Source organism: Pinus tabuliformis, chromosome 6, assembly GCF_031772625.1.
Source record: "Pinus tabuliformis cultivar Carrire ecotype Pingquan chromosome 6, CPIR1, whole genome shotgun sequence".
In the NCBI taxonomy this organism is placed as follows: domain Eukaryota; kingdom Viridiplantae; phylum Streptophyta; class Pinopsida; order Pinales; family Pinaceae; genus Pinus; species Pinus tabuliformis.
In genome coordinates, this window is record NC_142292.1 from 309,098,956 (window position 1) to 309,114,068 (window position 15,113).

General features: G+C 39.9%; 1 protein-coding gene across 1 annotated transcript in view; it reads right to left on the bottom strand.

Annotated features, from left to right (window-relative positions):
• LOC149258544 (anoctamin-like protein Os01g0706700) overlaps window positions 1–14,819 on the bottom strand; it is a 301,245-nt gene extending 286,426 nt beyond the window's left edge. Inside the window, exons 1-5 of the mRNA XM_089371991.1 lie at window positions 14,510–14,819; window positions 14,321–14,390; window positions 1,348–1,463; window positions 794–926; window positions 606–706 (exon numbers count right to left, since the gene is read on the bottom strand). Coding sequence (XP_089228117.1) covers window positions 606–706; window positions 794–926; window positions 1,348–1,463; window positions 14,321–14,390; window positions 14,510–14,713 — 624 coding nt within the window. The 5' untranslated portion in view covers window positions 14,714–14,819. The remainder of the gene's footprint in view (window positions 1–605; window positions 707–793; window positions 927–1,347; window positions 1,464–14,320; window positions 14,391–14,509) is intronic.
• Between the last annotated feature and the right edge of the window lie 294 nt (window positions 14,820–15,113).

Sequence of the window (15,113 nt, forward strand, 5' to 3'; positions counted from 1 at the left end):
AGTCCACCTTCATCTAATTGCTAATGTCAGATGAGTGAGAAGCGCATGGTTAATGCAAGTGGCAGAGGCATATGGCATATCATCATCTAATGGCGGCTGGCAGGGACTGTTGGTTGTCTGGCTGACTGGATGGATGTCAAATGTAGGAGAAAAAAAAATCCTTTGGGGTTACCCATTTTGGTGGATAATAAGGCCCCAACATTAACCCTAGATATCAGGGTATATCTGCACCTCCATTAGAGTTGAACTAGTATGCATCAGTTTCACCATGACACAATTTTTTCACTTCGTGCTAAAGCCTATCCACTTTTGCAAAGGAAAACGAATTGATTAATAACTAATGTAGCTGACAAGTGGAAGTTAATTAGTGTTTAAAATTTAAATAACCAAACTAGAACAGTTACTTTAACTATAAAACTAACAAAGAAAATGCCTCAAACAGATCAAGATCTCACTTCAACAGAATAATATCTGTCCTAAACTAAATAATGTCAATAAAGCCCTTGCCTTGGTCCCCAAGTACGAGTATATTGAATCTATTGGCTGTGATATCAGAGTTAACAGAATAATATCTATCCTATAAATAATGTCAATAAAGGCCTCACCTTGGCCCCAAAGTACGAGTATATTGAATCTATTGGCTGTGAGCTGAAATCCAACCACCTGTAAGCCCACTTCTGCAAAAGCTCCTTCTTCTGCTTTTCATCTAAAATAAAAATAGGATTATGTCATTTAAAACATGCACATGATAATTGATTAAAAATTGCAGATAAGCTCTTTATAAGTCATATACCATGTAAAGGAAAAACTTCTTTGACAATTCCTTCGGTTTTCAGTCTTACAATCAACGGTTCATCAGAGTTCCACTCAATTTCTCGGCATTCTTCAACATCAATTAACTTTATAGGTGATCCTGTCTCATTAACCTGCATAGATTAGCAAAGAGATTTTTAAACTTGCCAAGTGTTCCTCAGAAGAAAAGATTCTTCTTTGTTTTCACTCTAAGAAAAGGTATGATGTATTGTTACATTGTTTATCTGATCTCCTGGAATGGATCTCAGAGTACATTCAGTGCGCGACTCATTATCGCTCATTGATTTTCATGTAACTTTGATTATTTTGAGAGAATATGGATGCAGGCAATTAGAATTGATAAGAATTTCAGAACAAATGTTGATGAATAGAGGACTTGTGTTAAAGCCAACTTCAATGATATCTAAAGAAACATCAGTGGAATGCAATCTAGAATTCAAATCCTTAGATTGCCGAAAACCCACTAGACCAAAGACACTCTATCCTTCAAAATGATCCCCAAATTAAGGAAACTAAAATATCAGTTTAACCCACCACTCCATAGATCAAATGATTCAGACAATGATAACGTTCAGGCCAGCTGAACAGAGAACTGTCTGGTTGCCTCACAAATGCATCTCTATACTTCCAATCAAACTGGATGTCCATACCTGGATCATAAACAGCTCCGATTAACATCAAGAAAGCTAATAAAACCTGACATACATTCTCATCATCGCCTAGTATAATTCAAAATTTACCATTTCCTTTTCCAATCCCATTAAAACGAATTGCAATGCATAGCATAAATTTAACTATTAGCAACTGCCCACTCTGAATGAGATATTGGAAAACTATTCTTACTAATTTCTAAAACCATGATTAGGATATATTCAGGCAACTAATTTCTTGAAAATGGAATGCCAACTTAAAAAAAAATGTGAATTAGTACAGAATGATCAACAGTGGCTACTGATGAAGTCATATATATATCAGGAAGCTAGGCTACATGGGTAGATGGTCTTGTATAAATGCATTAATGCGGCCAGTTATTGTGCTATGTTATGATACCTCATGATTAACCATGCCCAATGCCAAGGGCAAGTATAAATCCTGGGTAATAGGAAATAGATATCCAACTTTGATATTCAACATTCCATTTACATATCTCTGCTGTATTAGATTATAGGCATGGTGTGTGCATCTCTGATCTGCTCGGACACATTTTTTTAACCAGTGTGCAAATCCACCATATCGCTAAGTTTAAAATGATAATTAAGAACAGTGACTACCTACAAAGGTATCAGGAAGGTAAATCAAGTGGGCTGTCTGGAGTCGTTACATTTATCGTCATTGACAATATCAGAAATTATCGGGAAACTTAAAACAATAATTATTTTATTTCAATTTTTAACTTCTAAAACAACATGAACATCAAACAAACACATTGCTACATAAACATGACAGTAAAATCAATATATAAGATGTATAAAATGTCAAGTGAAACATCGAATATTGATATTGAAATATGATATTTGTCCTGAGTCATAAGATCTAATAGAATGATACAAAATCATATCAAAATAAAAAATAAAAAAAAAAATGTATCTCATGAGATGAATCATAGCAATGAAAACAACAGATTTCCCCTTGTTTGTTTGATGGAAAATGGTCACCATCATCAGCAATGTTATCATAACTGAACCAAAAGATTGGTCAACCCAAAAATACATAGAACATACAATTCATGTGCATCCATATGAATCCAAATTACTATAAATATGCAAAATTTCTCATGTATATAGCAAGGATGCATCTAACCAAAATATTATTGAGTGCAATCTGTCTCTGACTCAAAATAGATCAATAATGATGCTCTAAATGACCTCCAAAATCCAAAGAAAATCACGCTACAAAAAATAGCTACATGACATCACAATCATTTCCTATATTCAGATCCTCCTCATCAAGATCCTTATTTTGCTTGCATGAAGTGTACATTTTTACTAGGGTAATGAAGGAGGAGCTCAAGAGTGAATGCCACCAACATCGAGGTACATAGAGGGTTTGGTGATCTTGATTAAATGTTAGTTCCATGAGGATACATCATAGAATTCAGTAGAAATGTTGCAATCCCACCAATCCTAAAACCTGTAGTCTGTTGGATTTTGAGTGAGATCTAAAATTCTACTTTCTCTATATGAAACTCAATGAGGTTGAAACCACTCTCAAACATCCTGAGTCAATTAATGGCAATGTTAAAAATGAAAGATAAAGGAAAATGTCACTTTTACTTTAACAATTTAATATTACCATTAACTACTAGACGAAAATTAGGGTTAAAAGAAAAAAATGGTAATATGTTGAAATTGACAGAAACAGGGTGATAATTTCGAAATTATTGGGATAATTACCTAAACTATCACATAGTGATAATTATCTAACTATGTGAGATTTGAAGAAAGTTTGTCACCGAGGAACGGACCTGGAAGGGTGGCTCTGCAATCTGAACTAGGGTTTGAGTTAGGGTTTGGCCGCTGGTAACCATGGCGGGATGCGGAGGAGGGAGTTTTGCTCCCTCCTATAGTCAAGTAGCTACGAACAGAAGCAAGGGAGCCGGTCAGCATCGCTTCAAGAAACCAACGGAGGTGAAAACTAAGGATGTTAACATAGGAAATATCAGACCTCACGGACAAGAAGAGAATCACGAGGAAGATAGCAGGGAGAAGAGGACAGGGGGTAGCAGTCAGAAAGCTGCACCTATGAGTGCGACAAGGGTCTGTAAACCCAAGTCGACCATTATTCCTCAGGTAGTTTTAAGTGACCCAGTGCTACAGGTGCACAGAGATCACATGGTAGAACACGCGGTTATATGCAAATTTATGGGGATTTGGCCGACGGAGAAGGCTTTGCACACATGGATAAGGAACCACTAGAAACCAAAGGGAGAAATAAACCTTCACCTTGGGTCCAAGGGCTTCTTTACGGTGGTGTTCACAAGCTTAGAGGATAAAGACAAAGTGTTCGAGGGAGGACCCTATTTTTACGCTGCTACAAGCCTTGACATGCGACCGTGGGTAATGAATTTTGTCCCAGAACGAGAAACATTCACTTTGGTACCGGTATGGATAAGACTTTACTCCCTTCCTTTAGATTATTGGCTGTTGGAGTCTCTAAAGGCTATCGGCAACAAGCTAGGGCATTTTATAAAGATATCAGATGTGACTCTAAGAGGCAAATACACTTCCTTCGCTCGGATTTGTGTGGAAATGGACTTATCTAGGGCACTTCCGGACGAGATCATTTTAGAAGTGTATGACAAAGAATGGGTGCAGGCGGTGGACTATGAACATGTCCCATTTAGGTGCCGTAAGTGCCATGAACACGGGCACCTATACAGAGACTGCCCATCAAACAAACTGGAGAGCAACACGAAAACCACCACAGGCAAAGATCTCGAGGGTTTCACTAAGGTGGGGGGTAAAGGGAAAGGAGGAAAGTGGTACCAAAAGAAAATCAACGAGGATGGGCAACTGAGCCATAATAGTTTCAAGATCTTAGAAGAAGAAGTTGGAAACAACGGGGCAAACTAGGAATCGGAGACTAATCCCACTGAGAAGGAAAGGGATGCTAGCATGGAGGATATACCAGAGAACAGCCAACAAAAGGATGATCTACCAAGCATTATGGAGCTCAGTAGGGACCATGAGATGACCCCAAGTGAGGCGGGAACGGAGGACCATGAACTGCAGGAGATTCTAGAGAGGGAGAATTTAGATCTAGAAAAGTTTCTGGAGCAAGGAATTACCAAAGGGGTTGACTCCCTGCCAAAAGAGGAGTTTGACAGGGTTCAACAGCTCTTCCTATGGAGATCCCAATCGAAGGGTTCTGGAGTCAAAAGAAACCATGATAGCCAAGAGAATAGAGGGATGAAAACAATGGAGGAAACATCGGGGCACTCTTCCAAGAACCCGGGTAGGAAAAGAGGAAGAAAAAGACAGAATGAGTTGTTGACCGAATGTGGGAAACTCATGATTAACTCAAGTAAGATGAAAGATCTCACTAGTTACTCCTTTACAAACCTTTCTTAATGAAGCTTACAACCTGGAACATTAGGGGTCTAGGAAGTAAAAGGAAACAAAGAAATCTTAGCAGTAGAATAAAAGAAGAAAAACCAGATATGGTTTTTATTCAAGAAACAAAGTGTTCGATGGACAAGATCAGAGAAATACATAGCAAATGGTTAATCAAGTATGAGTATCTAGAGGTTAAGGCAGATAACTCGGCGGGGGGGATTCTTACGCTTTGGGATCCCCAGAAACTTGGAATCCTGGATGTTGAAGCGTCCAGGAACTATCTATCGCTGGTGATTCAACCTTTGGGTGATAAGGAGATCTACATGATTACAAATATCTATGGTCCTCAAAAACTAGAAGACAAACTCAAGCTTCTCACCTCCCTTGAGGAGCTGAGAGAGAGATATCCTGATATGCCCTGGATTCTGGCAGGGGATTTCAATATGATCAAATCTCTTACAGAGAAAAAAGGTGGCACCAGAATACTAGGCAGAGACTCCATTGCCTTCCAAAACTTCATAAATAACATGGGACTAGTGGATACTGAAACAATAAATGGCACTTTCACCTGGAACAATAAGAGGGGAGGGGCTTCTCAAGTTGCCTCTAAACTAGATAGATTCATAATCTCAGAGGACCTCCTTCTCACAGGCCTTGACATGTCAACTTTAATCCTTCCCTTTGGAGGCTCGGACCACTGGCCTGTCCAGCTTGAAGCCACTTTTATGGGTACACCGAGGAACAAACCTTTTAGGTTTGAAAATGTCTGGCTCTCTCACCCTGACTTCACCAACAATATTGACAAATGGTGGATGGAAGATATGCCTGTTCAAGGCACTAAAATGTTCATGCTGCAACAAAGACTTAAACACATCAAATCCAGACTTAAAGATTGGAACAAAAAAGAGTTTGGTAATATTTTCAAAGCCAAAAGAGAAGTTGAACAGAAACTCCAGGGGATTAATCAGATCATCATCACAGATGGTTTTACCGAGGAAAGGAAAACTCAAGCCGATTCTCTTCAGAAGGAATGGGAAGATAGATGCATGCAAGAGGAGATTTTCTGGAGACAGAAATCGAGGGTGCAGTGGATTAGAGAAGGGGAAAGAAACACGAAGTTTTTTCATAAATCAACTTTGGATCACAGGTCACATAACAAAATTTCAAAACTCAGAGATGTTCAAGGGAAAGAGCTTGTCTCCCACAAAGAAATGGAATATGTCCTAGTTCAACACTTCCTTAGCATAACAGAGGAGCCTCTCTTCGACAGATCATGGTTCATTAACAATTTCACAAAGTACATTCCCAAGCTTGTAACCAGGGAAGACAATCACAATCTTAACAAGCCAGTGTCTGAAGATGAGGTCAGTGAAGTTATCAATGAGATGCAAAATGGGAAAGCTCCTGGCCCGGATGGGTTCAATGTGGACTTCTTCAAAGCATGTTGGAAAACAGTCAAACAAGACATCCTTGATGTTGTGGAAGACTCAAGAAGATCCAAAACAGTTTTGAAGGCTCTCAATGCCTCTTTCATAGCTTTGATTCCAAAGCAGGAAAAAGCAATGACACCGGACAGATTCAGACCCATAGCTTTATGTAATGTGGTGTACAAAATTATTTCCAAAGTGATTGCTAACAGACTCAAGGCCCTTCTTCCAGCTCTTGTCTCAGAGGAGCAAACTGGTTATGTGGAAGGAAGACAGATTCTCAACAACATCATACAAGCTCACGAGGTGGTACACTCTCTTAAGAGCAATAAACAAGCCGGTATGATCATACAGCTTGACCTAGTGAAAGCTTATGATAAGCTCAGCTGGTCTTACATCAGGGCAGTGCTAAAAGCTTATGGTTTCGACCACAACTGGATTAGATGGGTTATGGCCCTTGTATCCACGGCTAGTTTTTCAATCCTGCTTAATGGCTCGCCCTCTAGAACCTTTATGCCTTCTAGGGGTCTCAGACAAGGAGATCCACTCTCCCCCTTCCTCTTTGTGCTCATGATGGAAGGGCTAGGCAGAGCGATCAAAATGGCAAATGCTGAAGGAAGAATCCAGGGACTGAAACTTACCATAGATGGTGTTGCTTCGACTCATCAACAATTTGTGGATGACACTATGCTGTAGGGTATTCCCATGGTCAAGGAAGCCAAAGCTTTCAAACAAATCTTGAACGACTTTGCTATGGCCATTGGTACAGAGGTAAGCCTTGACAAATCAAAGGTTTTCTTTTTTAACACTAACATTGCTATTCAGAGGAACCTCACCAGAATTCTCAGGTTTCAAAGGGATCAGTTACCTTCTAAGTACCTTGGAATGCCTCTTATGGACAAACCTCTGAGCAAGGGAGTGTGGGAGCCGGTAATTAACAAACTTCAGGACAAGATCAAGAAATGGACTTGCAAGTCTTTGAATTTGGCAGGGCATCTTGTGCTTACAAAGGCTATCTTGCAGGCCATACCCATTTTCATGTTGTCAGCTCTTCCTGCTCCTAAAGGAGTTATACAACAGATCAGGAATATTCAAAGAGATTTTCTTTGGGGCAAAGGGGAAGAGAAAAAGAAGTGGGCTTTGGTAGCTTGGGACAAGCTCTGCAAACCTAAGGCTCATGGTGGTTTGGGGCTTCATGACCCTGAAATCCTCAGTAGAGTATCGGGAGCCAAACTCTGGTGGAGGTGGCTCAAGGAATCGGCTACCCCTTGGGCTAAGCTTTGGAAGCAGAAATATGCAAATAACTGGCAGGAGAGGGATCATATCAGAATGTCAAGACTCATCAAGGGCTCCCACATTTGGAACCTTGCTTGGGAAAATAGAGCCATTGTCCAGCAGCATAGTTTCTGGGAGATTCGAGATGGGAACCTTGCACAGTTTTGGGAGGATAACTGGCAGCAGGAACCAAATTTGTTTAGAGAAGAATTAACCGCTCTCAAAAATGACACTGATAACAAAGGTTTACTTATGGTAAGTGACTTCTGGGATCAGGTAAGGGACAATGGTAAATGGAGAATGTGGAAGAATCTTGGTTACAGTGAAGAGAGTCCTTTGAGGGCCTAGGCAGATTCCCTTTCTCTTGACTTGGAGCAGAGGAAGATTTTGGTGTCTTCCTCATCTGACCAACTGAGATGGGGTCAAAACACCGAAGGCACTTTTAACCTCAAAGAAGCTAAATGCATGGCCCTAGGTTTTGATTATCCAAACCTTGATCAGGTTTGGAATGACCTTTGGAAGAACCCGCAATGGATGAAAATCAAATTGTTTATGTGGTTGGTTCACCAAAAGAAAATTCTCACATGGGAGAATCTTCTGAAAAGGGGATTTGTTGGCCCATATAAATGCCATCTATGTGGCTTACAGGAGGAGACGATGGAGCATTTACTAAACCTCTGCCCCTTCACCTCTACCGTGTGGGATTGGGCGGCCTCAGTCTTCAGGCAAACAGACAGGGACAGACTCAGCATCACAAACACTTTGAAGAATTGGAGGAAAGACTTCTCAGGTAATGAAATCATTAACAAGGCTTGGACTCTGGTTCCAAGCTTTATTATCTGGGATGTATGGAAAGAACACAACGGCAGGATTTTCAAGAACAAAATAGGCTCGACCCAGAGTATCATTGTCCAAATTTTACGACAGCTTAAAGATATAGTAGGAGCCCTTATGTGGAAAATTCTTGAGGACCCCCCTTCGCCCCAAGATGCTCGCATACTGATGCAGTTGGGTCTCCATTCTCTGGTTCCCCAAGGCGTTGGCAAGGGTGTGAGCAAAACAACTGCTGGTAAAGATATCTGGCAACCTCCTCCTCCTGGTTTTTTGAAAATCAATATAGACGGGGCCTCTAAGGGCAACCCAGGGATGGTTGGATATGGCGGTGTCATAAGAGATGAGCAGGGGCGCATAAAGAATATCTTCCACAGTCATTTGGGGACTGCCACAAACAACATGGCGGAGCTTATGGCCTTAGAGCAGTGCCTGGAAATCCTGATGGAGGCAAATTTACACAACGCCATCATTGAAGCTGACTCTAAATTGGTCATTAATGCGGCCAAGAAGATGTGTAATGGAACGGCCCCTGGGAAAGTGTCGAAACACTAGAGGCTCTCGCAAGTCTTTCAGCGTATTCATTCCCACTTGCAAACCCTGAGAACCGTCAGATTTGTTCATGTGCGAAGAAAAGCCAATATGATAGCTGATCGTCTGGCAAATGAAGGGGTGCTATGTAAGGAAAGCTATATTCGGTATGACTGGGAGTCTATACCCTCTAGTAAACTACATGATGATTGTCAACGACAAGCAGCCAAAGACATGGCGAATCTCCAGACCAATGAAGAAGGAGCAGGAGGAAGACTAGCAGGAGATGAAGGAATGGCATAAACCCGAAGTGAAGAGAAGGATGAAGAGGTGAGGTAACGATGCACAAGAGTCGTTAGATCATGGAGGATCAACAGACATATTTGGTGGACAAGTTTAGCGGGAGTAGGAGCGGGCAGAAGTCCTTGAGCCTGGTTGAAGTGCCACAGTAAATCCTGACCGTCGATCTTATATCCACGCGCTGATGTCTTATTCCATTATGGGGGTTCAGCTACTGGTAACCCGCATGCTAGTTGAATAGCCGCAGACCATTGGATCTAAGTGCCCCGTCATCGAATGGATATCGGGTTTGAAGTTGGTGGGTGGTTAAGTCGAAGAGCGGACCCGAATTTTTATAGATCAAAGGTTCTTTTTCTTTATCGGGTCTGGATAGCGGTTAAGGGGCGCGCAAGTTCCCGAAGCGATGTTGCGACAACTGTCAAATCAAGAACCAGATCGACAACGGAGATTTAATCGCAATTTGTCTTTTGGTAAAAGAGTCTGGCCAACGATATACTCAATTTTGCGACTTTGCAATGGGCCGAGGTTTGCGAGGTTGCGAGGGACTTTGGACTGTTAGATCAATAGGTTGATTGAACGGCGGAGGTTTACTCTCGCATTTCGCAATTTCAAGTGTTGGTGGCTTGCAGTTAATGCGATGTGCGATAAGCTGAGGATGCGATAAGTCGAGGATGCGATAAGTCGAGAATGCGATGTGCGATAAGCTGAGAATGCGATAAGTTGAGAATGGGAAGCGTCTAAATTTGTTTTGTGTGTGATGTTTCGGGTTTTGTTGACCCTGTTGCTTGTTTTCATCAGCGGATCTGTCTTGTGCTGCGCTTTACACTTGTAAAGACATGTACCATATGTAATCTTGTTTTTGAGGTTAATTGAAGGCTCCACTCTTACTTGACCCAAAAAAAGAAAGATAAAAATCAAGAACCAGATCGACGACGGAGATTTAATCGCAATTTGTCTTTCGGTAAAAGAGTCTGGCCAACGATAAACTCAATTTTGCGACTTTGCAATGGGCCGAGGTTGCAAGGGACTTTGGACTGTTAGATCAATAGGTTGATTGAACAGCGGAGGTTTACTCTCGCATTTCACAGTTTCAAGTGTTGGCGGCTTGCAGTTAATGCGATGTGCGATAAGCTGAGGATGCGATATGCCGAGAATGCGATGTTCGATAAGCTGAGAATGCGATAAGTTGAGAATGGGAAGCGTCTAAATTTGTTTTGTGTGTGATGTTTCGGGTTTTGTTGACCCTGTTGCTTGTTTTCATCAGCGGGTCTGTCTTGTGCTGCACTTTACACTTGTAAAGACGTGTACCATATGTAATCTTGTTTTTGAGGTTAATTGAAGGCTCCACTCGTACTTGACCCAAAAAAAAGATAATTATCTAAACTATCATGATAATTACTGCCAACATTATCGCCAAGGTTGGTTTTGGCAGTATTATCGCCATAATTCCAATAATATCCCAACAAGTGCAACTATTCTGGACAGAAGCCAGGGTTCAATCTTCGGGAGAAGATGCTGCTGCGTTAATGCATTAATGTGGCCACTTATTGTGCTATGTTATAATGCATCATGATTAACTATGTCAACTGACAAACTGAATGAGCTATTGAACAAATTTTCTTGTTGATTTCTAAAACAAAGATTAGGAAGAATTTAGGACCCTAAATTTTTGAAAATGGAATGCCAATCGAAAAAAATGCCAAGCACAAAATGATCAATAACAACATTTACTACCCACGTAGGTATCAGGCAGGCAAATCAATTAGGCAAACAATATCCACCAAGCTGCAGAGCATTAAAGCCTGTGTCAACTGGGTGCTCCTGCATTATATCTAGTATTGCCATGTCATGACATGTATGGTACCGACGAAGGGAACGATAGATCCCCTGGTTGGCATTGGCGTGTATAGTGACGGTGACTCCCGCTTTTCATTTATATTTGCTCTAGAGTTCAAATGGATTCGATATTCTTCGAGTCTCTAGTGGGAATAAGGTTTTTACACTCCAACATTAAACGTAAGACGTACCGAAGATTCACCAGAGATGCAGCGCGAGCTCAATATTGTGCCTGATTAAATCTCATGAAGGTGAATGGCAGCTTTCCATCAAATGAAAACAGGGTCATTGGATATTTGTTCGACAATACCCACCGAGCTGCAAAGACTTAGAGCCTCCGTCAACTCAATGGTCAGTCCTGTCACAAGAGGGTGGAATGGATAGTAGCGTGTAGCAAAAGACGGAGAGTGGAATGGATGGCAGCGTGCAGCAAAAGGCGGATTCATCATTAAAGGCTCACCAACCAGATATTCCCTTCATCCGCCATTGAACCCTATTTGAACCTCAGTCAAAACCCCTTATTCTGAAAGCCGCCATACAAAGAGAGAATCCATTCTTTTACAAGGCCAAATGTTCATTCATTTTGAGAAAATAGATACCTCTGAATGCGGTACTGGAGATATTTTCTTGCTGATTTCTGAACTCAGGTTTAGTGAAAACCAAATTAGGCCCTAAATTCTCTAAAATGGAATGCCAACTCGTGATTAGGAAACCTTCAGACCCTAAATTCTTAAAAATGTAAAAGCCGGCCAAAAAAAATGTGAAGTGCAGAATGATCATTACCAGCATTTACTACTAGCCCATACATCTATCAAGCAAGTAAATCTTGACAGAGAAAGGAGTTCAATATGCTAATGCATTAATCCGGCTACTTATTGTGCTATGTTCTGAGAGCTATACTTCATGATTAACTATGGCATCTGGCAAGGCCAAGTGAGAGTGAGTTACAGTCATGGAAGATTTTGAAGAAATGCAATACGCTTAGTGGTTTTTTGTTTCAAAAGAAATGCAATATGTTTAGCGGCATTAGCGGACTGCTGTGGACTAACCAATCACCCTGGTATTCACCTTGAGAATATGAATTAATTTTCAACTCGGGACCGGGAACATGGAATTATTAAGGTAATAGTAAGGGTGAGGCGCCCGGGAAGTGGAAGTGGTGGCCCAACTTGAAGGACAATGAACTACAAGTGCAGCCCAGCCTAGCCCGAGGTGGAAGTGGTGGCCCAACTTGAAGGACAAGGAACTACAAGTGCAGCCCAGCCCACCCCGAAGGACGAGCGATGGTGATGATGATGGAAATGGAAATGTGAGTCTATTGGTTGGGGACTACAGAGTTTGGTTTCTTCCGTGTGAAGGCATAGGTGGTATTAGAGACCGAGTAAGACCCGTGGGACACATTATTTAAAATTTTAAAATTTTGGTTCTTGATTTAGGTTTTTTTCTTATAGCTTTTTTTGGGCTATCAAGTCATTTTTAATTTAGACTCTTTGGAAAAGCATTTTATTATGGAATGGAATGCGATGTTGTTCAAAGACATTAGAGAAAGTTACTGGAATATTTTAGTATTAGCATTGTCGCTATTGGCATTGTCATTTTCAGCAAAGGGAAAGGGGATGGTTAGAATTCATCATTAATCATGAATTTGAATAATAATAAAAAACATTTTATTATGGAATATATGGAATAAAAAAAAAACATTTTATTATGAAAAATATGGAATAAGGACAAGAGAAAATTATGGGAATATGTTAGGATCGGCATTGTTTTTCCAGTGAGGGGATGGTTGGAACTCATCATTAATCATCAATTTGAATAAAAAAATTGAATAAGAAATGTATTGAATCTTTGAGCATAGGTTTCGTGGTATTGTGTGTGGCAATGTCTATGGAAATATGTTGGCATAAGTTTCTTGGAACTCATCATTAATCATCAATTTGAATAAAAAAAATTGAATAAGAAATGTATTGAATTTAGCATAGATTTCGTGACATTGTCTATGGGAATATGTTGGCATTGTTTGTTGCACTGTCTATGGGAATATGTTGCATTGCCTGTTGCATTGTATATATGGAAATATGTTGCATTGCCTATGGGAATATGTTAGCATAAGTGTCGGCATTGTCTATGGGAATATGTTAGTATACGTTTCTTGACATTGGGATGGTTGTAACTCATCGTCAATCATCAATTTGGGATGGTTGTAACTCATTCTCAATCATCAATTTGAATAATACATCAATTTGAATAAGAAAAAATATTGAATCTGAACTCATCATCAATCATCAAATTAATAAAAAAATATTGAATCTCATAAACTATTTTTTACTATTTTTAGTGTGGTAGACCTTAAAATATCATTCATTCAATTTTTTACTATTTTTTACTACTATTTTTTACTATTTTTTAGTGTGGTAGACCTTAAAATATCATTCATGCATTTTTTTGTAACGGACTATCGAGCCACCAAACTGAGATTGTAAACTGAGATTGTAAAAAAAGTTATGTACCAAATAACAGTTTGGTGATTGTAAACTGAGATTGTAAAAAAAGTTATGCACCAAATAACATCTGGCTGCAAACCTAGCTTTTCATAGTAAAGCACTGAAACTTAACTTTATGTTAGTAAAAGTTTATTGACATTGGGATGGTTGTAGCTCATCCTCAATCATCAATTTGAATAAAAAAATTAAATTAAAAAAAATGAATCTCATAAACTATTTTTTCTTTTAAAGGGGATGGTTGGAACTCATCATCAATCATCAAATTGAATAAAAAAATATTGAATTTCATAAACTATTTTTACTATTTTTAGTGTTGTAGACCTTAAAATATCGTTCATTCATTTTTTTTTAACGGACTATCGAGCCACCAAACCGAGATTGTAAAAAAAGTGTACCAAATAACATCCACCAAACCGAGATTGTAAAAAAAGTGTACCAAATAACATCGGGCTGCAAACCTAGCTTTTCATAGTAAAGGACTGAAACTTTATAAATGCCGATCAATTTTGATGTAACTAATGTAACTAAAAACCTCAACATGATGGTATCAAAAAGCTTTGGACCATGTTGGACTTCTGGGTTGCGTTTGGTTGGACAGACGGGTGTTGGAGTATTAGAATCAATAATGTCTACTGGTTTTGATTTAACAGAAAACCTGAACAGTATCCAGACATTCAAGCCAAAAAAAACGAAAGATAAAGCGTACTTACAGATGGATTTTTTATCCATTTCAGAAAAGAAAACTAACCAATATAAGTGGGCTTTTTAATCTTAAGACGTTCAGCAGCCCGGCCAAGAACCTGCACAGGTGCTCCAACCTGAAAAACGCTCACCAATAAAACTCTCATTGAGAACGAAGCATGCCCTGCGATCCAAATTCCAAATTAATGAAAAGAATATGTCATTTTGTCCTAGAAAAGAATATATATCTTCAAACCTTAATGAAGGTCTTATCTGCAATGCCATGAACAATATCCAGGACAAGGCCTCTGTTCTCGAGCTCTCTCATCAAGCGTTTCACTGCATCTTCTTGTGGGTGTTTTTCAGCCTCCTCTACCTCCTCGTTCTTTGCAACGACTAATGCAATTTCGAAGTTGACGAGAATTTTCCTGTCATGCAGAGATTTCCTGCTCTCTTCCATGGCGTACTTGACTAGAAACCGTCAATGCCTTATCGTTTACGGACTGTACAGGCTTCCAACTATCTCAGAATGAAGGTGTTGGTGTATATTTTTCACAGAATTCCGAAATGGGTTTGGCTCTCATTTTGTTTACAGAGACTGGAGTTGGAGATTCATTTTCAAGTTGTCAATTGCCACCTGGTGTCTCGTTGTGTGGCCTCCGCCATGTGGAAGATAAAAGCGAATGCACGCGTCTTCTATATCTGCGATCAGATCTACGGAAACCGTGTAAGAATTTGGGAATACATTCAAACAATTCTAAAAGAGGGAGTGAGAACAATGGAGGGAGCTGTATCCTCGATGAGCCTGTGGTTGGTTCGAAGAGATTTTCAATCAAGATTGTGGTTCTTTTAAATTTTGT